This window comes from Coccomyxa subellipsoidea, assembly GCF_000258705.1.
Source record: "Coccomyxa subellipsoidea C-169, whole genome shotgun sequence".
NCBI lineage: Eukaryota > Viridiplantae > Chlorophyta > Trebouxiophyceae > Coccomyxaceae > Coccomyxa > Coccomyxa subellipsoidea.
Window position 1 is genome coordinate 1,336,893 of NW_005178028.1, and position 22,358 is coordinate 1,359,250.

At 52.1% G+C, this 22,358-nt stretch overlaps 6 protein-coding genes across 6 annotated transcripts; 4 read left to right on the top strand and 2 right to left on the bottom strand.

The window, feature by feature from the left end:
- Positions 1-10: 10 nt before the first annotated feature.
- On the bottom strand, positions 11-3,191 carry COCSUDRAFT_57748 (hypothetical protein; the record flags this gene model as incomplete). Its single annotated transcript, XM_005645091.1, has 10 exons — positions 11-207; positions 330-898; positions 1,001-1,088; positions 1,224-1,405; positions 1,516-1,600; positions 1,746-1,916; positions 2,103-2,201; positions 2,375-2,513; positions 2,683-2,810; positions 2,948-3,191. 10 exons carry the CDS (start codon positions 3,189-3,191, stop codon positions 11-13), a joined length of 1,902 nt encoding a protein of 633 aa, XP_005645148.1.
- A 395-nt stretch (positions 3,192-3,586) lies between these two features.
- Positions 3,587-4,832, top strand: COCSUDRAFT_18464 (molybdopterin biosynthesis protein; the record flags this gene model as incomplete). The annotated part of the gene is made up of 6 exons (XM_005645092.1): positions 3,587-3,750; positions 3,847-3,913; positions 4,026-4,112; positions 4,274-4,329; positions 4,479-4,587; positions 4,710-4,832. 6 exons carry the CDS (start codon positions 3,587-3,589, stop codon positions 4,830-4,832), a joined length of 606 nt encoding a protein of 201 aa, XP_005645149.1.
- Positions 4,833-5,277: 445 nt separating this feature from the next.
- On the bottom strand, positions 5,278-7,456 carry COCSUDRAFT_67445 (hypothetical protein; the record flags this gene model as incomplete). Its single annotated transcript, XM_005645093.1, has 6 exons — positions 7,322-7,456; positions 6,842-7,121; positions 6,489-6,732; positions 6,053-6,345; positions 5,773-5,875; positions 5,278-5,621 (listed from the first exon to the last, which is right to left on the bottom strand). The coding sequence occupies exons 2-6, from the start codon at positions 7,106-7,108 to the stop codon at positions 5,278-5,280; spliced, it is 1,251 nt and encodes a 416-aa protein (XP_005645150.1). The 5' UTR covers positions 7,109-7,121; positions 7,322-7,456.
- Positions 7,457-7,616: 160 nt separating this feature from the next.
- Positions 7,617-9,750, top strand: COCSUDRAFT_54369 (hypothetical protein). The gene is made up of 6 exons (XM_005645094.1): positions 7,617-8,027; positions 8,137-8,205; positions 8,334-8,399; positions 8,490-8,581; positions 8,787-8,898; positions 9,153-9,750. Exons 1-6 carry the CDS (start codon positions 7,824-7,826, stop codon positions 9,273-9,275), a joined length of 666 nt encoding a protein of 221 aa, XP_005645151.1. The 5' UTR covers positions 7,617-7,823; the 3' UTR covers positions 9,276-9,750.
- Positions 9,751-12,802: 3,052 nt separating this feature from the next.
- On the top strand, positions 12,803-18,871 carry COCSUDRAFT_18563 (DNA gyrase, A subunit; the record flags this gene model as incomplete). The annotated part of the gene is made up of 18 exons (XM_005645095.1): positions 12,803-12,856; positions 12,972-13,093; positions 13,202-13,316; positions 13,432-13,587; positions 13,749-13,973; positions 14,247-14,339; positions 14,397-14,514; positions 14,841-14,896; positions 15,016-15,218; positions 15,388-15,547; positions 15,778-15,975; positions 16,276-16,398; positions 16,711-16,912; positions 17,161-17,315; positions 17,637-17,735; positions 17,985-18,194; positions 18,439-18,549; positions 18,698-18,871. The coding sequence occupies 18 exons, from the start codon at positions 12,803-12,805 to the stop codon at positions 18,869-18,871; spliced, it is 2,574 nt and encodes an 857-aa protein (XP_005645152.1).
- Positions 18,872-19,655: 784 nt separating this feature from the next.
- Positions 19,656-22,190, top strand: COCSUDRAFT_18474 (hypothetical protein; the record flags this gene model as incomplete). The annotated part of the gene is made up of 10 exons (XM_005645096.1): positions 19,656-19,767; positions 19,896-19,986; positions 20,091-20,239; positions 20,350-20,460; positions 20,578-20,642; positions 20,908-21,092; positions 21,334-21,463; positions 21,614-21,695; positions 21,820-21,854; positions 22,050-22,190. The coding sequence occupies 10 exons, from the start codon at positions 19,656-19,658 to the stop codon at positions 22,188-22,190; spliced, it is 1,101 nt and encodes a 366-aa protein (XP_005645153.1).
- Between the last annotated feature and the right edge of the window lie 168 nt (positions 22,191-22,358).

Sequence of the window (22,358 nt, forward strand, 5' to 3'; positions counted from 1 at the left end):
TGTTTGCGAGTCAACCAACGTCATCATCCTCATTGTATGCTTCCTCCATGTCTTCATCTTCCATCTCCGATTCCTCCTCCTCTGACTCTTCAGACTCTTCTTCTTCGCCCTCAGTCTCCCCTTTTCCCAAAGCACCCTCTGCATCATCCCCTCCAGCTGCTGCCTGGCCTCGATCATCAGCTGACTCATCGCTGTCTTCCGCCTCATCTGCAACAAGCAGAATATTCCTTACAGCGACGCCACTCACCTCACAAGCGCGATAGTCCATTGAGTGACAAGGTGCAGGAAAGTTGGGCTTCAGTGAACAGAAGGAAGAAAGCAATGCGCACCGTTTGTCTGGGCTTCCTCGGTGAGACCAGCGTCATCATCCGCTGCATCAGCTTCCTCCCCTTCCTCATCAGAACCCTCGTAGATCTCAAAATCCCCTGCGTCACCTCCGGAAGCCGCCAGCAGCTCCGCGGCGCTCGGCGCGACCGGCGGCGGCCCCTCGGCCTGCCAGCTGTCGAGCACAGACTGCAGGTATACCGCCGGCAGAATGTCATGCGCCGCACCCGGGGGCCCCGCGCCCTCGGCCACGCCGCTGACATCGTCCGCCATGCTGAAGTCACCCGCAGCGCTGACATCAGCGCCGGCCGGCTGCGGCGGCTCGGCAGCCGCCGCCAAGCCAGCCCCTGCATTGCCCGCTCTCTGGGTAGACTCCCTCGGGAAGTGCACAGGCGGGACGTCAGGCTTCCCTCCTCTTTCTGACATGCTGGCGTCCTGCTGAGGGGCGTCTGGATTGGGCTGCGGCTGCTCTGTGGCTGCGCTGGAAGCCCCGGCACTATCCTGTTGGTTGGTGCCCGCTCCTGGCTGGCCGGCTGCTGCAGGTTGTGTAGCCCCAATGGCCTCGGCTGAGCCCCTGTGGAGGTGCGGGAGCACAACATAAAGGGTGCAAGCTTGAGCAATGTGTGTTGGATCCTGGAAAGCACTGTGTTGAAGACGTTGAGAATCCTTGTGATACCTGCTGGGAGTAGCTGCCTGGCAAAGAGCAGCAAAGCGAGATTCCACTCTCTCCCGCAGCTCATGCCACACTTCCAAAGAGAACCAGCCTGCAAATTACAACCCGGTAAGAACGCAGTTCTTGTGTTATAGAAAGTCCTCTATCACACTAGAAGACAAGCCAGGCATGAATTGAACAGTCATCTTGTGAGGTATGTATAATTGAAAACTTGAAGGAGGACTACCTGATTTGAGGCTGCAGGTTTCAAGTTGGGCTGGCTTGTCAATCACACTCTGTATGTAGTCATCCGCCAGATTGCACAGCTGCAGGATGCATTCGCCAACTGGGATGGCTGCAAAAGAGGTGACATCCTTGTAAGATGGACCCGAACTTCCAGACGCCTCTGCAGCACTCCTCTCCACACCCCTTCAAGCAGCACAAAATACGCGCTCAGTTCTTCAGCATGGTCAGGGGGACCTGGCTCGAGGAGAGCTACAAGGTTATAGATGCGAGTTTATAGACACTGGGGTCCTCACCTGTAGTCCACTGCCTGGTACTTGTGGCTGGTGGGGTCACTCCGAGGGTCATACCCACGCCTGACCCACAAACCTCTCCAAGGCCCTGCATCAAATCGAAATTATTTGCGTCCCTTACTAATAGGCACACAATGAGAGCACAAATTGGAGGCCGGCAGAAATTTGTGGTAAAGTGTTGAAACATGCCAAGTCTGGGAGTGAGAGATCAGAACAATGGCAGTGAGCCACACCGTTCCTGAACATGTAGGCAATGCGTGGCAGCATGATGTCAAATTCCACATCTGTGAAGCTGGACTCCACACGCTCCTTGAGAGCAGCGCTGCTCCAAATCGGGCGCTCGGCCATCAGCTCAGAGAAGTCCTTCAGGACCAGCTTGCGGTCCTTGTACAGGCCGGCCCCCTCTGCAAATACAGAGCTGAATTTTTTCAGGTTCTCAAATCTGAGATTTGAACAAAGCAGAAGAGGCAGTGTATGTTGAGGCTGTCTGAGATGCCTCAGGCCTACAGAAAGAACGGTCACAAGCAACACTGAAGGCTGCAGCTCTGGCGTGATAGTATGTCTTGCACGATGCATGTGGCAGGACAGACCTGCACCAGGGTCAGATAGAGGGGCCAGCACATTGACGGCCTGGAAGTTTATGACGTGGGCCGCCAGCCTTCCGATGCCCCTCCCAAGGCTGCTGACGCCTGCGCATCAAACCAAAGACCGCCATCAACCACAGTGTGGTGAAGCTTCAGCCTGCCTGCCTCCTGACCTTGAGCATTCAAGCAAAAGCAGGTGCCCTCGTTCTGACTCTTTCCAGGTATGTACACAGCAGGGTAATCAACGGCTGGAATAAAATAACAGGGTGGAGCGCCACCTGTCTTCATGTAGTCTGGGTCAGCCCCGTAATAGCTCCTGAAGGCATAATCCATGGGCAGGTCCTGTTTGGTGAACAGGGGTGGAGGGAACAGCATGGGCTCTGTCTCCAGCCCTGGAGGGCCCTCCTGCTGTGCAACCTGCACAAGCATGCAGTGTCAGCCTGGTCGGCTCCTTTCACAATTTTCCCATCTTGCCAAATAGCAAATGTGTTGCATGCATGCGCCTTGCTCACCCAGGAGCATCCAAATGGAAGCTGTGCATGAGCTAGGCCTCAGTCTGTTGGTCTTGACAGGTGAGAAGAAGCACCTGCTCGTGCAGGGGTCGGGGATCACATGAGACGTACTGGAAATCTGCCAAGCCTGGGAAACGCACGGCAAATTTCACATGCGCCATCACCTCTGCTTTTAACTCCTCCTCGCTGTCGGTGGCTGCACCTGCCACAGCCAAGACCGTTTCCCCCCTTCGTCTCTAGATTGTTGTGATGACCATTCAACCTTGCTGCTGCTTACCAGGCACTCCTACTGGAGGTGAGTAGTTCGTCTGGTGCAGCAAGTTTGTGAACCCCACTCACCTGCATTGCGAGAGATGCGCAACAGCAACCCACGCGTGCTCTGTTTGTATCCCGAAAGGGGATGTGAGAGCGGATCTCCAGGGCGCAAATGCAGCGACATGACTGGGGAAGACCCATCTGCTGTGGCTGAGATCGCCTCGAGACCTCCCAAAGTCTGGATGGCTGCATCTGAGTCTTTCACGTAGCCAGGATACTCCACTAGTAGGGCGTTTTTTTCGGGAATTGACTGCGTTACTGACGTCATGATGCTAAATGAAGACCTAGCAAACTATTCATGCCTGTTCTATCCCTGCTGGAGGTATTACATTCCTGTCGATATGTTGTGTCGCAACCGATGCGAATACATTACTTTAACATATATTTAGAAAGTTTATCGATTGAGCGGCTGTCACTGGAAGCTTGACCATCACAACATCAAAGGACACCAGAATAGTTGCCCCAGGCGCTAAGGATGCTTTTGATAGATAAGCTTGGATCACTTCATAATGTTCTTATAGAGGTTTTTCATGGAATCAAAAAGGCAAGATGGGAAACGATGGTCCTTTGATGAGTCATACTGTGGCTGACGTCACTGTGAGAAGGACTTCCTCCCCAGAACACAAGTAGATCGTGCTTCTCTGCCTTAGATTGCGTCTAATAATGGCAGCGAACACACGATCTTTGAGTGGTGGTAGTGCGTCCAGCATTGGGGACAAGGCAAAGTTTGGTGTTGTCACAGTGAGTGACAGGGCAAGCGCAGGCATCTACGACGATTTAAGCGGACCAGCGATTTTAGAATTCTTTTCTGAGGCCATCAAATCTGAGTGCGTGATTCTGCCACGCTAGATCCGACTGCTGCGCAATTCCCTAGTACTGAATCCCATGTCCTTATGCAAATGTCCCGTGTTTGGATCTTGCAGGTGGCATGCAGTGTACAGAGTGATTCCAGATGAGAAACCTCTCATAGAAGACACCCTAAAGCAATTCGTGGGTCCTCCAACCAAAGGATCTCACAACACCACCAGAGCTTACAACACAATGTTTTTGTGTGATTGGGACATCATCATTCTGATTGCCTGTTGACCAATGTGTGTCTCAGTGTGATGAGGAAGGCTGCTGCTTTGTGGTGACCACTGGTGGCACTGGACCTGCACCCCGCGATGTGACACCTGAAGCCACTGAAGCGGTACTGATCCCTCTCTGTTTCATTATTCATGAAGCACCCCTCCGTCATGAATGTGAGTTGAGATGCGCTGAGCCTCTGTGCAGTATTTGAAATGCTAATACTGAGCAGGTGGCAGGCTGGAGTTGTGAAGGGAAACCTTGTTGGTGGTGCTTTGCTTGTAGGTATGCGAGCGGATGATGCCAGGGTACGGAGAGCAGATGAGGGCGATCAGCCTGAAGTGAGAGCCAATCGCGTCCTTTTCTTCTCTATTTCTGCACCTTCTGCCTCAAAGAATCTGTAAGAGACACAAGAGCAGGAGTCAACCCCTTGAATCAGGTGTTGTCAATGCTGTACTGTGAAAAATGATCTGTTTGAGTGCAATTGCAGGCATGTGCCCACTGCTGTCTTGTCCCGACAGACAGCAGGCCTGCGAGGGAAAGCCCTTATACTTAATCTGCCAGGGAAGCCCAAAGCTATCCGAGAAACCATTGACGAGGTGGGTGAATGTTCGATACCATAAGTGTGAAAGCAGAGCGCCCAATCATCACTTTGCTGAACAGGGGTGCACCTTGTGTTTAATTTGCAGAGATGCGATGCATATTGCATTGCTTTGTGCAGGTCTTTGTTTCTATTCCGGCGTGCATACAGCTTCTGGAGGGTCCTTACATCGAGACCAATGACAGTGTGGTGAAGGCGTTCAGGCCTGCAGGGCTCATCAGGAAAGGCAAGCCTGACTCATAGCTACCACCCCTGCAATTAGAGTCTGGTCTATAGAAGCAGCCTACACTTTTGTCGGTGCTGCACCCCATGATTTACTCAGAAGTACAGGATTTGCAAAGACTGTTGAGCTCATGCAAGAATATGTACAGCTTCAATAATGAGGTCGAGCTTCGACCTTTGAAGGTCAAATTCTGCAGATTAGTCTAATCCGTGCCAAGCTCCAAACACAGTTGTCCTGAGTAAATGCGTGTTAAGTCCCTCTGCATCAAGCATATCTGAAGCTATCAGAACATCATCACAACAGAAGCCCGACAAAGTCTGCCATAATGAAGGCTTCACCATCTGCATCACTGACCTTGGGCAGCTGTTTTCCTCATGAATTGTCTTTGAAACTGCTTCACATGAGCCACAGCCCACATGTAGCGCCACAGTCTGGCAGAACCAAACAACAGACATTCACAGTTCTTCACACGCCCTGCACATTGGGCACATTGAACCCAGAGGGCCGCAGGTAACCCCGGAAGCTCAAACTGGGCATAGACCCCGGTGTGCAGACCAGTGCTGCCTGGTCGAGCGCATGTGAATTTCTGCGCGCCACAGGCATGGCCCTGCTAACTGGCGCTTCTGTGGCAGCCGCTGCATCATTCCCTGACATGAGCGGCTCTGTCGGCAGATTGCCGGCAGGCTGCTCAGCCGGCTGTTTGCCCTTGTACTGGCAGAAGAGGTAATAGGTGATTGCCAGTGCCACAACGCCGCTGCCAGCCCACTCCTGCCAGTTTTCTATCCGCTCCCCCATCAGCACCCATGACCCTGCTCACAAGAAAACAATGCACTCTGTGTAGTATAAGGTACCATGACCTACAACTAAGGGCTTCATTCTGATGAGCATTTTCTTGTGAGGGCCAAGGAAATAAGTTCATGGCCGGTCGTGACATAGAAAAAGGGGAGCTGCGCGACCCACCAGCAATTGAGGCCACAAGGCGCAGTGCCGTGCCCATCGCAAACAGAGACGCCCCCACCCGCCGGATGATGAATTGTTGCAGCAGATTCATTCCATAATACACCTGCGACCGATAGAAAGCATCATCTTTCTGCCACACTTCTGTCCAAATGAAGAGCCCTTGTATCCATGCACAGGGGAGATCAGGTAAAGGAATCCTATCAATGCTGGACCGTATCTCAGACTACGTAATGATGGCATAAACTCGTCGCTTTCTTTGCAAAGTTGGCTGTGATCGCACCCCGAGTGACGTGAAGAGCAAGTTTCCCCATTCCAGGGCATCGTAGTGCAGCACTGCATCCCAGTCATTGGGCTCCAGTGCGAGTGACAGGAACGGCAGCGTGAGGCACATCGTCGCGTACTCAACATACAATACGAGGTCCTCAGCAATAACGCCCTCTGTCTTCTGCACGTACACATAGAACACAGCCATCCCCAGCATGCTAATGAGGCCAACGCCAATGCCTATTGCATCATTCCATCCCAATTGTTGCCCCTCTGTGCTGTTCTGGCTGCCTCCATACACCACCATCCCTGTGCAAAGCAAAAGGGCAAGCTGAGACGCTGCTCTTGCAAAGCTGCAATATTTGAATGAGCGCGCATGAGCAGGCGAATAGTAGGCAACAATTTTGTGGCCTTAAATAGATTATCAAAGCAGCAGTATGCCGTGCACACACCTGAGCCAAGCAGTGTGAGCCCCAGAGACGGCCACAAGGCCGGCTCAATGGGTATTGCCAGCACAGCACGTGCCAGCAGGGCTACTAGAAGGGGCGCTGTCATGTACAGCAGTTGCAGCCAATTGGCTGAGGTGTAGTTGGCAGCAAGAATGCCCCCAAAGGCCAGCACACCCAGGGAAATCGCCAGCACCAGAATGGCAGTGATCTTCTCTGACAAGGCGTGCTTTTTCTTGGATTGAACTTCCTGCAGAGCAGGTTTTCACTCATGCATGCAAGATCACTGGCTCCCCAGGTTGCAGGTATAATATTTGAGCAGGACAGATTGTGTGGGAATCAAATTGAAGTGGACATACCTGGCTCCCATCAATGATGCCATCATCTTCTGGTATTTGCCTTTTGCAGCAACAACGGATCAAAGAGACTGGGATTGTGTATGTGAATAGAAGCCCAAGAGCCGCGATTGCGGCAACATAGAATCCCAACCGCATTGGCTCCAAAGGAGGCTTTGCCTTGGTCTGTAAAAAGCGGCATGATACCGGAAAGAGGCCCCAGAGGAGGTGGCAGATCACTAGCAAGAGGTACCAGAACACATCCCATAATACGCTTCTTCGGTCTTCCATTGTCGTAGGTAACCTGCCAGGACAATTAAATGGTCATACGATGTCCGTGGAAGCCAGAGCGGGGTTGTGCTGGGTGGAGTTGTGTAGCTAGGGAAAGCCCTAGTTTCGCACGGTCAATCCAACATGACGGGATGACCAGTTGATTCCTTATCACTACATGATGTGGCAGACATACATAATTTTATCGTGATCAGCAATCGCTCGAGCATGTACCAAAACTGAAGCTTTCGTCAGTACCAGATTGCCGTTGTTCTCCCAAGACCGTTGGAGATGAAGGGGCCGATCCCTTAGCCAAGGACATTTTCCATGCACATCTACCAATGTAGCATGCGATTTACTCGAGTCTTGTCCCCACATGTGCTCAGCGAGGGCACGGGCACCGGAAGTTGGGAGATCGTCGCACGAGCGGATCACGTGGATCACGTGATGGCAGATGACAAGGATGCACATGCACACAATGGCATGTTGGACTTTGTTTCTCAGGATAGAGTGCAACGACCATTTTCTTCACAGATCTGTTTAGAAAGCTATCAATAGAGGGTGCAAGCTCGTCTGCGTCCACGACGGCTTCCACCTGGATATTGGCAGGCCAATAATTTAGCTAAAATGGCGCTGTGAACGTGAAAGAGAGACCCATCTGTGGAACTCGATTTGCAAAATCATGTATAGGATGTGAACAAGTAGGAGAGGGGCGTAGGCACCTGCTGCAAATTCCATGTATCAACAAATCGCCATGAGGACAGAATTGGCAAATATATTGCCCATCAAAATCGTTACCAAGGCAATTCAACTCCAATGGCGGGTGTTCACGCTGCCGTGGACGACCTTCATCTACTGGCTGTCGTGTGTCGCTTCTCTTCTGATGCGCTTCCTTATTTTGACTGGTTCACCTCCAGCAGAGTTCTACAGCAGGGCAAAGGTATGGCCACTTTCAGAGACTGGAACCTTGAGATGTGCATAGTCAATATGTTTCGATCTTCTGCATCGCATCAAAGCTCACGAGCTCGAGAATTGTGACCTGCGTGCAGCTGAGGGAAGTGATGAACGTTGTGGAACACCTGCACCAGAGGGAGGATAACTACAGGCGTAAGATCAAGGCAAGCCATTATCGTTCTACTTTATTTTAGCTTCCTGGAGGGGGCCATTGGTTGATGGCTATGAAATAACATTTTCGCTTTCACACTTTCGCTTCCAAATACCAATTACCCTCAACTGTCTGTCACAGGAACTTCAGGAAGAGCTGGAGGCTCAACATCGTGATAAGAAAAGGGCCCTGGCGAAGTTGCAGAAGGTGCGCGAGAGGCGGTTCTTCCCTTTTGTAAGTGCCTCTGTGTTCATGCCTTTCATTTGCTGCAAGTTCCCCTTGGCTTTTTGCGATCAGGCAAAGATGGAATCCCAAGGCGGACATGAGGGATTGGGAGAGGGTGCATCAGTGCACCGGACAGGCACGCATGGTCCAGAGAAGAATGCAAGGTGCCTCTCTCTCTACTTCATGGCAGGAAGCTCTAGAGTCTCTAACCTTATGTGCGGGCATGCGCACCGCATGTGCCTTCCACAGCTATGGCTTGATATCACCTCGAGGTATCTGCAGATTAAGTTGCCATGTAGACAGGTAGGCAGGTGGCATGTCAATGCTCACAGGATGGCAGACAGCGCATCTGAGCACTTGGGTCTGCAGGTGGGGCATGCATCTGAGCGTCCTGCTGACAATTGTGGCAGTGGTGTTGTTCTTCGAGCACGGCCAGTGCCCAGTGCTGGTCCGCAAGGTTATCCTGACCATCCTGTGCCCGGTGAGTTCTCACGACACCATATTTGCATTGCTCAACTCCTGCAAAACAGCGCAAAATGCACACAAGACAGACTTGCTGAAACGCAGTCTCCATCTATGGGATGCAGTGCTGTGCAATACCTGGGTTGCGACTCCGATGGCCATCCCAAGAAGGAGTCGGCCAATCACCAGCAGCGCAAAGTTATTGGCTGCCGCTTGACCGAAACTTTGAACCAAAGAGAAGCACTGACAAGGTGTGTTGTTTGCTGCGCGCAGACGTGCTTCATGTGGGTCTGGTCACTGTCCTCGCATGCGCCTGGCAACTTCACTGGCGCGCTATACTGCAGCTGCTGGTTTCTGCTGGGCTACCTGTTCAACGAGTGGACGAGGATGAGCTGATTGCTGAGAGCATGTCCCCTGGCTTCCCTTTCTGTCAGAGAGAGCAGGGACTCCAAATCAGCCTTGAAATTTCAGTTGTTTCAGAGTCCCCTGCAGAGAGGACTTGGCAGATTGCAGGCAGTGGGGGACATTTGGCTGAAATGCTGAGAAAGGCAATGTGGGGCGTGAGGGCGGACTATGTACCAAAGGCGAAGCTGAGCGCAGTGAGTGCAGAACAATTGAGTTGTATATTGGCAATAATTGTATGAGCTTCTGTTGTCATGCAAGGATTTTTCAAGGAGAGGCCAATAGAGTATGGTAGTAAGCAAAGGGATGTGTCGCGCGTCTGGGAAGGACTAGCACGGGGTCAGCAAGGTATAGAAAATCGATTGTTGGCCTTGTTGAACAGGGCACAATCGAGCAGACCAAAGATGCAGCTCTCACTACAGTATATAGATTTCTCTTTGTTTTTTGATATTTGTAACCTATTCTACTCATCATTTGATGAGCAGCTGCCACATTCCTCAGATCTGCTCTCAAAACGCCTAGAGCATGCCGTCAGGCCCTTTCAAACACTATTGACACAGCCTAAATAAATTATTCAAAATATCTGCAAGTAATGAAATTGAGCTGCCCTGCCAAGAATTCAAGTACCATACTTCACCTTGGTCCACTCTCACGCACTCTCTACCAAACAAAACAATTATCTGCCTTTCACTCTTGGTCAATCATTCTCAATGTGGCTGTATGGGTCGCCAAATTTCTCAGACATTTTGTGTTGAGCTCTGCCTCGAGTACCCTTGGCTCATCAGCGAGGCGCCTCAAAGAATCAATATCCCGCTGAGAGCCACTCTCTCGCACACCCACTGCAGCATTGATGATGTCGCCAACGAGGTCAACGCCTGCATTCTGAGTTTTTGCATCCGTGGTGAAGTTGGGGTCGTCCGTAGGAATTGGTGCTGCACATGGGGTCACCTGCAGGGCAAACAGAGGGTCAAGTGAATTCTGAACATGCAAATCATCCCATGCAGCAAAAGCTTCATCTTGAAGCCTGCGGTTGCCACCCAGTCCGCTGCAGCAAAGGGCCATATGGCCCTTGAACTAGACCGGTCTGCGCAAGGCATTTGCTTGAAGATTTACTCGTTCCTACCCTTCATCTATCGGTGAATTTGGTGTTGTTTCGAGCTCCCCAGCCTTGCTTTTGCAGCTCGATTTGGATTTGGGCAGGCCATATCTCATTGGCCCCATTTTATCACGTGCTCCTCTAGACTTTAAAGAAAGCATACTGTACCTGATGGGATTCTGGAGGGCTGACAAAGTCATTCATCCCATAGTGAGTCATATTGTGGAAGCTAAAGTAGCTTGCACAAGAGCCACCGTCGTGCGCCTTCTGGTAGGCAGCTATGGTCCTGTTATTGTATTGGCCTGCCAAGAACAGGACAAATGTCCCGTCTCTAAGTGCAATTCCCTTTGGTTTACCTTTGTCATCTGCATCAAAAAGCCAAAAGCTTCAGAAGTAAAAAGACGATTCTGCAGAGTGCACATGGCTTGCCAACATGCACGCAATGCCCCACTGTCCTGGTAAATGCTCGCTGAAGCACTGCACTTGTGCTTGCTGCCAGTGTTGCTGTGATTAGGTGTGTCTGGACACCTTAAGAGCATGCACCTGTGATGTATCCCTCAAAAGCAACGGCCCCAATCACAACATCCTTCCCTTGCTTGTTCAATACTGGTGTGTAGCCTTCACAGGCCCCGTTCATGGAAGCATCTTTTTCACATCCACCTGCACACCATGCCTAGGTTTGATGCTGATCTGCAGATGTTCACGTTCTTGTGAACTTGTTGCTGTCCTTCTGCAGGCAATGCTTAGAGTGTACCTGTGAGGACGTCACACGCAACAAATGCACCCAAAGAATGACTCAGGAGCAAAAGCTCATCCACATTTGCTCGCTGTAAGAAAGCAAAGTCTGGGCGGGCATCCAGATTGCTACTGGTGACATTGTCTATGAAGTCGTAAAGTGTATTGATGAGCCTCGCGGACACATCCACGATGGCATCTTGTCTGCATCCTGGTCCTGCATGCCAGCAATGTGATGCTCAGACTTACAATAAGCTGGATTCAAGAAGGCTTCTATGGTCCGTCATGGCTGTTGGAAAGAAGACTTACTTGGTAGAATAGATGTCTTGTGTGGAAAAGCCCTGTAATAGTCTGAAGACGCAGTCACAAAGCCATGCTTGGCCAGCCTTTCGATGACGCGACTATACCAGAAGCTTTCCACGGAAGCCCCTGCACAGCCATGAACATGTTGTCCTACGATAATAATCCTGTCCTTCACGTCGGAGTTTACCAGATTCAGATCCTCTAAAGATGGGAATTATAGCATCGAGATAAGAGGTAGGCCCACCATTCAGTAGCAGTATGAGCGGCTTTGGTCGTTCTGGAGAGGTGTGGGCAGGGTACGTGAAAGTGAAATTTACTGGCACAGTAGTTGTTGCGTTGGCCTTGTGGGGCAACAACAAGTGTATTTTGCCCACATCTACTGATTTGGACACCTGAAGGAGTTTGCAACCAGCATTCTCACCACTGGCACGCACAGATTTAAGCTGATTGTTACGTCCTGCTGATACATCTGAAGCTTGCAAAATAAGTTAAGAAGGCAGCTCGACGCACATCATTACTGTAAACGCTGGCCTGCGAGCTGACGATGAGCAGGATCAGGCAGATTAAGGTGGTGATCGCTCGATGTTTGGTCATCATTCCCAAGACGTCAAGCAGTCAGAGCAGTCAGTTCAATATCTCCACAACGACATCAGATCGATTGTCTTTATGTCTTTATTGGTCTTCAACGAACATGAACTGCACACGAGCGTGGTCCGAGGAGAATGTGTCGGATTATAAGAGCAAATCCCTTCCGAAACCGAGCTGCTGTTCTCAGCTGCAACAGCTGCTTGCCCACTTGTAAAGGAGATCCTCCGAATTTTGTAACATTTAATATGAGGAAAAAGTAGGACAATCTGCCAACGTACAGGCCGCCTGATACAATCCATGGATGCGTGTTAGTGGCCTCCCATCTAAAGGCTGCAGCGAGATGAACTCTCTTTTAGGGCCATGCACGTGCCTTGCAAGCGCTGCATCCACTACTGTGCATTCGATAGCTTGTTTTCATCGTCCGATTGCAGCTCAGCTTCCTTCACTGCGACGGGTAAGTCAACGATTTTTGAGAATAGAGGTGACAGCTGAGACAGACACTGTGCATGAGTGCCATGAACGGTCGTTGTTTAGCAGCAGTGAACGATTTTTTTTTCGTATCTTTTTCATCTGAGACCATGATCCCACGGCACGCACGAAATCATCGAACAAGGTTCACGTGCATCCTCATCAGTCTGGTGATTATAATACTGAGGGTTGCCTGTGACAGATTGCTGGCACAACCTTCCCATCGTTGGCAGCAGATAGATCAGTGACAGGATGGCGCAGCAGATGTAAACCTGTTCGGTGTGCCTCAACGGCAGCTGGCCCTGCTGTGGCAGACAGCAATGGTGCTCTCATGAAGATTATCGATGTTGAGCTGCAGAAAGAGGCCGAGCAGTCATACCTTGCGGTGAGCCTCCCTTGGAGCACAGGGCGTCAAATCCTCCATGAGTAGTATGTCTGCATCTGTAGCAAAATAGTTTGTATGTCACTGAAGCTAAAATCAGTGATGGTGGTCTGTGCAGTATGCCATGTCAGTCATTGTTGGGAGGGCGCTTCCGGATGTAAGAGATGGACTCAAGCCAGTCCATCGCCGCATCCTATTCGCCATGCATGATCTGGGGCTGCTGCCAACGAAGCCATACAGGTACAGTGCTGCTGCCACTCTGCCTTATCATGTGGCACCACTTTTCTTGCAACATCTGCCTGATTTTGCACTCCTCACGACAACTATGTAAGGGATGGTGTGCGGCAGAAAATGTGCGCGAGTGGTGGGAGAGGTGCTGGGAAAGTACCACCCTCACGGAGATAGCGCTGTCTACGAGGCACTTGTCAGGATGGCTCAGGGCTTCTCCATGCGAGCCCCACTGGTGAGCCCTCCTACCTGTCAACAGACCTTCTCTTACTGCATCCACCTTTTCTCTGATCACTTTTGTGAAATCACTTTGTTTGCAGCTGTAAGAGGCACTCTGTGTGAATGTCCAGGTGGCGGGGCATGGGAACTTTGGGTCCCTGGACAATGACCCTCCAGCAGCCATGCGCTACACTGAGTGCAGGCTGCAGGCCGTGTCCTCAGCAGTCATGCTGGCCGACCTGGCCTATGACACTGTCGATTTTGCACCTAACTTTGACAACTCTCAGGTGCGCACCTCTCCGCTGGAGTGCACCAGCCTGTCTGATCCTTGGCTCGGAGACCTCTCCAGTCTTCCTCCTGTATACCAGCAGTGCCTTTGCTTAGGTTATTAGATGAGGAGCACAAATACAACTGATGATTCACTGAAAATCATGCTTGCCATACGCAGGAGGAGCCTCGTGTGCTGCCAGCGAGGGTGCCAAACCTGCTGGTGAACGGCTCTTCTGGTATTGCGGTGAGCATAGCCACAAAGATACCGCCCCACAACCTGAGGGAGGTCGTGGCTGGTCTTCACGCCCTGATAGACAATCCTGACATCACCGTCGCTGAGCTCATGCAGCACATCCCCGCCCCAGATTTCCCCACAGGCGCGCACTGGACCCCATTTACACAAGTATGTGTTGCCTTGTCCCACCCCTCCCTGGATTACTTAATGCATAACCAAGGCAGATCTTGCCATGTTTGATTATGGAGGCTTGGGCAAGGATCAGTTCTGAGTATTCACTTGAAGCTCATGAGGTGCGTATTGGTATGTTATGAGATCGAAGCAATGCAGTCAGAAAGTAGCATGGAAAGCATCATCCCCGGGTGCAAAATATATGAATTTAGAAGGTATTTGAATTTGCTGATGCCTGAATTTGAAAATGCTGCATCTCCAGGTGGGGAGATTCTGGCGTCAGGCGGCATCAGGGATGCGTACGAGCATGGCAAAGGGTCAATAACGGTGCGCGGCCGGGCATTCATTGAGGGCAATGACGCCGTCGCCAGCACCTCCGCGCCGGCCGGGGCCCGTGCCGCCGCCAAACGCGCCAAAAAGGGCGCGCGCGAGAAAGTTCTCAAGCCGTCCATCATTGTCACGGAGCTGCCCTACCAGACCAACAAGGCCGACTTTGTCGCCAAGGTCGCGGCGCTGGTCGAGGAGCAGAAGCTGACAGGTGCGTCAATTGCGCACCTGGTTGTACCACACACTTGTGTGGTATGGCCCCCTCGGTTTCATCAACATTGGTAAACACATTTTCTGCAGAGGCAAGATGCTTTGAGACAAGCCGCAGTGAAAAGCCCAGTAGATCCAGGCCTGTCCGCCCAGCCAGAGACTGGTTCCCTCCTCACTGGTTCTCAATGCTGCTGCTGGAGTCTCACTGCCAAAATCCTACCCCTTTCATGCTTGCCTCTTGTATGACGTTGGTCATGGCAAGACAGCAGGCAGTGGCTGTCAGGTTTTGGCAATTTGCATGGTATAAATGGCTATTTCTGCGCACAGGCATCTCAGATGTGAGGGACGAGAGTGATCGGGATGGCATGCGAGTTGTGGTCGAAGTGAAGAGGGGCTCTTCACCAGAGGCATGCTCCTTCACACCCACTCCACATGACCGTGCTCTCCTTTTTCAGCAACATGTTGTCCCTCCATGGTGATGCACGAGGCATTCTGCTTTGAGCTATCATCACGCGGCGGTGATCTGAGCGGCAACACTTGTGCGCAGGTGGTCCTGAACAATTTGTACAAGCAGACAACGCTGCAGAGCAACTTCAGCGTCAATTCAGTCGCGCTGGTCAATGGCACGCCGCAGACCCTGAACCTCAAGGAGTTCCTCACAAACTTCCTCGACTTCAGATGCCAGATCATCAAGCGCCGAGCCAGGTGCAAACAGATCCCACTTGCTTCTCGACTCGAAACAATTTGCTGTGAACTTCTGGCAAGATCTTTGGTAAGAAGATGTTATTAAAGCCTGACATAATGCAGGAGTGGTCATTCTGACCGTATGGTTGCAAATTATTGTAAATGACAAAATGCGGCATTATGTGTGCAGGTTTGACCTGAGGAAGGCACAGACGCGGCAGCACATAGTGAAGGGTCTTCTGCTGGCCCTGGCGGATCTGGACAAGGTCGTGGTTACCGTGCGAGCGGCCAAGGATGGCGCCGCAGCGTCCAAGGACCTGCAGCAGGAGTTCGGGCTGTCCCCCGAGCAGGTGCAGATGCCGACTTCCTTGTGAAGGCTGCATGAACATGTCCCTTGCTTAACAGGGGCAAAGAAATTCCGCATGCAGGTGTTGGACATGCTGCCTTTGAAGAGGTCTACAAGCGGCATTCCCATGATAGTTTGAAGCCGACACTCTGTCTAATGAGCGCAAAGGGCTGCCTGACAACATTTCTGGCAGCTTCGTGGCAGCTTCTGAGCAAGTGCTTTTTTGGGGTGCAGGCGGATGCAGTGCTGAGCATGGCGCTGCGGCGGCTGACGTCGCTGGAGGCGGGAAAGCTGCGCGAGGAGGAGGCAACGCTGGCGCAGACGCTGGCGCAGCTGCAGAGCCTGCTGGGCAGCCAGCAGCTTGTCCTGGACACCATCAAGCGCGAGTCCCAGGAGATCGCCGACAAATTCGGCGACAGCCGCCGCACCGCGGTGCGCCCACCTCACGGCATGCGCTGCCCACATTGGCTCATGTATTGTTATGGATGCCGAAATATTTTGGCCTCATTCAGAGGACCCAAAATGTATGGGACCAAACGTGTGAAGGGCTTCTCCTAGAGGCTTTGTAAGGTGCTTGAGGATGATGGCATCTATTCTGATGTATTCCCAACCTCTGTGCACTTCCGCCTCAAAAGCATGCGCCTGAATACGGCCCACAATGGGTTCAGCAGGATGTTGTGGGCGTATAATGTATGTGCAGGGAGTTCTGATGTATTTACTCTGGAGTGGCAGGTGCGCATGGATGAGAGCGGGCAGCTGTCTGTGGAGGACGTGATCCCCAACCGCGCGTCTCTGCTGGTGTTCTCGCGCAGGGGCTACATCAAGCGCATGCCCACCGACCTCTTCTCAGTCCAGGTGCATTTGCCTGTTGGACACTAAACGAGCCACAATTTTTGTCTGCACTGCTGCATGATTGATCAACTGCAATCATTGATGATTTGCAGTGCACTTCCTCGCCTGTCCTGTCCCTCCTAGATACTTGATGCGGTTCTGCACTTTACTGATTCCTGGTTGCTTCCACTCCACTTTCTCTTTGCGCACCTCTGTGCACTTCACCAGACTCATTGATTTTCCTGGCGGCTACGCTAATGCTCTCTGACAGAGTAGAACACAGTATGGGTGCCTAGATATCAGAGTGGCTGACAGTGGTGTGGCGCAAGTGCACAGGGGCGCGGCGGCCGGGGGGTGAGCGGTGCGCGGATGCGCGAGGATGACACAGTGGAGGAGGTGGCGCATGTGATGGACCACGACACGGTGCTCTTCTTCTCGCCGGACGGCATCTGCCGCGCACTCAAGGCGTACCAGATCCCCCAATCCTCCCGCACCGCCGCCGGGACCCCCCTCACCCAGGCACGCCCCCTTACTGATTGTCCCCTTGGCAGCAGTGCAACTTTTCCTGTCAGCTAATACTGGCACAGCAGGACATGGAAACGGGGGGCCATGAGATGATCATTTCTGGCACTTCACTCTCAGGTACTGCCAGTGGGCACGCATCGTGACAATCAGTATGTCTCTTTGGTGCTGTCCGCCAAGTTAGGCGACATTATGACACCAACAGCATGGCAAATTTTTGGGCGCCGAATGGTGAGTGTAAGAGGACTGTGCAGGTGCTGCAAGTGGGCAAGGGGGCCAGGGTGGCATCCATCATGAGCCTGGGCGAGTTCTCTGACGACGACTTCCTGGTCATGCTGACCAAGAACGGCCTGATCAAGCGCACCCCCATGAAGCTCTTCGCCAACGTGCGCGGCTCCCTCACCGCCATCAAGCTCCGGGTATGGCTGCAAGGGTTCAGCTGCATTTTTTAATTTTGCACTGTCACCTGTTGATGAACTCACAGATGCATGGAGTGGTTGCCCAACCCCACCTCAAGCTGCCCCTTGGCACACTTCTGATTTGGGCTTCTCGCTGCACTGCTGTGGGGGTCTTGTGTTTCAGAGTCCGGCTTCTTGCTGCAATGCTGTTGGGGTCTCTTGTGTTTCTATTCCTGTGCAAGTGCATGATGAAACATGGTTTGCATTGAGGGCAGATGAAGCAAAGTAAAGAGACGGTCTGAGACAGCTCTTGCTGACTTTGGATGAGACTCTCTGGTGCAGCCTGGTGATGAGCTGATGTGGGTGGAGAGGTGCGTGGCGGACGACAGCGTGCTGCTGGCATCCTCCGACGGCACAGTCATCCGCTTCCCCACCAGCCAGGTGGGCCTAAATTCAATCCCATTACTTGTGCCTAGATCAGAGAGAGCTCTTTGTGTCTGAACATCAAGCACAGGAAGTCATGACCCTGCTTCTCGTATGGGACTGACGCAGCTTGCATCAAGGAATCCATGCGAGCGGGTGTGTCAAGAGCCTAATTGTGGAGTGCATTGAATGCGACGCTGGCAGCAATGAGGCGCTGGCAGAAGTCATGACAGGCAGCCTGATCAGGCTCGGTGTGCATGTGCGCAGCTGACGCCGCAGTCGCGGGTGGCCCAAGGGCTAAAGTCGATGGTGCTGGCGGACGGCGCGCGGCTGGTGGGCATGAGCGTGCTGCCCGCCGGGCTGACCGCGCCGGAGGCCTCGGGCAGCGAGACGGATGAAGAACCGCTCGACGACGACGACCAGCCCGAGGAGCTGGCAGACAGCCCCGTGCCGTCCCTGCTCCTCGTTACCGAGAACGTGCGCGTCCCCAATGCTGCAGGGTTTAAACTGGCAAATGGACATTGAATGATGGAGCTAGGCAGGCCGCTGCAGGGGCTTCATGGCATGACTCGTCAGCCTTGTGGGCCACATCACTCAATGTCAGCCTTGAGGCCTGCCAAGGGCATGCTGAGAACGGAGAAGTTGATGCAGCCATCCAAGGCCTAGATGCGGGAATCCTGGTGCTGAGTTGGAAGCTGACAGTGGGTGGCATGTGGTACAGGGTTTGGGCAAGCGGGTGCCTCTGGACATGTTCCGGTCGCAGCGCCGCGGCGGTAAGGGGCGGCGGGGCATCAAGCTGAATGACGGGGACAGCTTGTCTGCAGTGGAAGTGGTACGAGCCTCATCCACAGCATGCACTGCAACCTGCTTGCAAGGAGGGTGTCTGTCTTACTAGACACCTGTTGTGCTGGAATTTCTGGTGCTTGAAGAATGGTGATTGATTGTCGAGGGTGCTATTCATGAAGGTGGACCTGGGGGAGCATGCGAGCAATGAGGAGATGTTGCTCACGACAGCTGGAGGCATGATGAACCGGACGGCTGTGTCCACAATTAGGAGGAGCTCGCGTATGGCCAGGGGTGTCAATGTTGCAAACCTCCAGGAGGGCGACTCCGTTCAGGCCATCACTATCCTAAGGCCAAATGTAGAGGACTGAGCCATGTTGCATGTCTTATCTATCCTGTAAGTGAGAGAGAGAGAGAGAAACATTACATCGTGCCAGCCAATACAGGCTGATTAGATGTGCTGTGTTCTACACACTGGTGTGCCTGAGCAGAGACCGGACAAGTCGTGGTCAAATCCTAATGTTGTGGTCAACAACAACATTCGATCTACTAGTTCCAATAGAGCAAAGGTAGCACGGACAGTGTCAGCACAGCACTCCCAATCACCGAGCAATCATCAACACACGCAGACATGGATGGGTCCAGCAAAGCCACACAAAGCAGCGATGTTCCAGCTCATGAGAACAACCTAACCATCACGCAGGACGCCGCCAAATGATGTTAGCATTTTCTTCACTGAGGAAGCTGCAGGCCTTTTGAGGGAAGCTGCAATCGCTGGTGTAATCTCGGTCTAGCTCACGTCATTTTGGACATATCGCGAAGTGTGACGGAAAGCACGCTTACATTCATGATTCCATGCTACGCGCTGCATTGAAAATCTCCGGGGGATCATTCGCTGGGCTACAGCAGTCAGCGAAGCCTTTTTGGCTCCAGCACTGCCGATCTGTATCGGCATCCCTTGGTCCTACACAACCTCGCTCCACATCAAAAGGCACATTTGCTCCTGAACGGCCAACATTCGGTAATCGCATGGCTTCTGAATCTGCAAAGCGCAAGGTATGACCGCATCATGTCTCAAATTTTCTGAGAAGCATCTGGTCATCGCAAACTTTGTGCAGGAATAAAAGGGTGATCATGAGCACTGAAATGTAATAAATGCAGGCGAGAACTGCCTTGGAAGAAACAGAGAACGACAAGGGTGAGTTCAAGCGCAAGGACGCCACTTTCCGGAAGTGGATCGGAAAGGACAAGGACTTTCCTGCGGAAGGTATATACCAAAGAATAGCCCCTGGGCCTTCTTTCATGACATAGTGTCCGTGTGCATCACTTAAATCACAGACCAAAATGGAGCTCAAGGCATTGGCTTGTCCAGTAAAGCGGTTCTCTTGGGTGCAGCTGGGCGCTATCACCTGTATATCTCATGGGCGTGCCCATGGGCCAATCGCTGTGCTGCAACAATCTATCTCAAAGCAAGTGCAAGGCACCTGTGAAACCCTCAAATACCCAGTCTCTCCTTCGTTTGCTTGCACCTTCCTCCTTTGCAGTTTTGTGCTGAAGAAGCAGTTACATATTGGAGGTTCGGGATCAAAGACAACTCTGCATGCAGGGCCTTGAGGATGTTGTTGGGCTGTCAGTAGTGCACCCCACATGGCAGAAGACCAAACCAGACGACCCAAACGATGAGCACACAGGCTGGACCTTTGCTGCTCCGGATGACCCCCCTTTCACATCGGTCACAGGTTCATTTCCTCTTCTCCTCTGTCGAATTGCTTCAAGCGCATTCTCACATGCCTGTAGACCTTGCAAAGATTGCTGCATGTCATGATGAACGCTTCCTTTTGGCGCACAGGATTCGGATCCTTCCCGCCGCATGAATGCATCCCTGACACAGTGAACGGCGCAAAGTATGTCCGGGACCTGTACGAAATCAGCAATGACACCTCAGGCAAGGATCCAGAGAGTTCATCTCTTTGAAAGCTTTTGCCTTTCTCATCGACCGCGACAGCATGAATCGCAGCGCTGTTGGGTCAATTTGGAAGCTTGCAAGGGTGCTGAGCCTTTGTCTTGGCTTGCACAGGCAAATACTCTGTACCGGTGCTGTGGGACAAGAAGACCAAGACCATTGTCAACAATGAGAGCGCGGTGCGCCCTCTCTCACATTGAATAAATGGCTGGGAGCGCTTCTCCCTTGTCCTTGTACCACTGGCGCACATTCGCTGCCCTGCTCTAATCTATTGCTGAGACCTTTAATTTGCTGTCAGGGGCTTATGTATCCACCCTTCTTGGCCAAAGACAATTATTTGTTGCGGGGTTTAGAATGAATACTACCGTTATTGCACGATTTGCATTGATTGTCATAGGGAATGGCAGAGACCTCTCTATTAAGTTCAACCTCTTGTGTCTTCAGGAGATTGTGCGCATGTTCAACAGCGAATTCAATGACTTTGCCAAGAACCAAGATCTGGACCTGTACCCAGAGGCGCTGCAGAAGGAGATTGACTCTATCAACGAGTGGGTCTACCCGACCATCAACAATGGGGTGTACCGCTGCGGCTTTGCTATCAAACAGGAGGCCTACAACGAGGCCTTTAAGTGAGTCCAGAACTCCCACAATTGTCACTCTCTTGTGCAGTGCCAGAATATACTGAGTGGCACATGTCTGTCAATGAGGTCTTTCAGACCTCACCTGGACAATGCTTTGCTTGAAAGGATGCGCTGTTGGCGGAATTCATGAAAGCCCAGGCTTCTCCTTATGCTGTACTGAAGCTTCGCCTTATGCTACATCAGCATAGTCCAGGTCTGAGAAAGGACTGACAAGTACTTGTTCCTGCAGGGAGCTGTTTGACTCGCTGGACCGGTGTGAGGAAATCTTGGGGAAGCAGCGCTACATTGCAGGCAACCAGCTGACAGAAGCAGATCTGCGTCTGTTTCAGACTCTCATCCGCTTTGATGAGGTCTATGTGGTGAGCCGCGACGCCCACGTCTCTCTGCTGACTCATCCTTGCTGCAGTCCCTCTTCAACGTTGCCTTGCTCTCCTGGCAACCTTTGAAAAGCCTTTGAGCAGTAGCGCTGCCATAAATCAGGCGTGATGGTGAGTGATTGGGGCATGCAGGTCTACTTCAAGACCAACAAATACTTCATAAGAGAGAAACCAAATCTGACGAACTACGTGCGCGACTTGTACCAGATTCCAGGTAGGGCCTCAGCAGCTTCTTGCTTGCAAAAGTCCAAGCCATGATGCCCCTCTGTCACTGGGCAATATCCGACATGCAAAACAATTCAATATACTGTAATTTTTAGTACATTTTGTGTGTGCAGGCATCGGCAAAGCAGTCCACATGTACCACATCAAAGTGAGTCACCCCATCACTTGTCTTCTGGTTGCTTTCATCTTGTGCTCCGGCCATGGCTTGCCAGCTCACTCCAGCATAGATCATATCTTGGTCAGTTACATCAGCGTTAAATATTTCCTGCAGTTGAGAAGGGACATGTGGAAGTGTCTTCAGGCTGCTATGACAAAGCAGCTGACAGATTCTGTGCTGCTGCAGACGCACTACCTGACGAGCCACCCGCGCCTCAACTACTATGCCATCGTGCCCGCGGGTCAGACAGGACCTGACGGGTCTGACAAGGGGTGGTGGACAGAGCCGCATGACAGGGATCGCTTTGCAGACAAGGCCACCGCTTGATCAGCGTGGAAACACTGCATCACTGCTGCAGGGATTATTTTGAAGTGGGCTCACAACTTCCGGTAGTGTGAGAACGCTCGGGCCCTTGGCCTGGGGCCTGGGTCAACTCTAAAGTGGGACATGAAACTGGAACTGTGCAGCTCTTCCTGCATGTTGTGGTCACAGGTC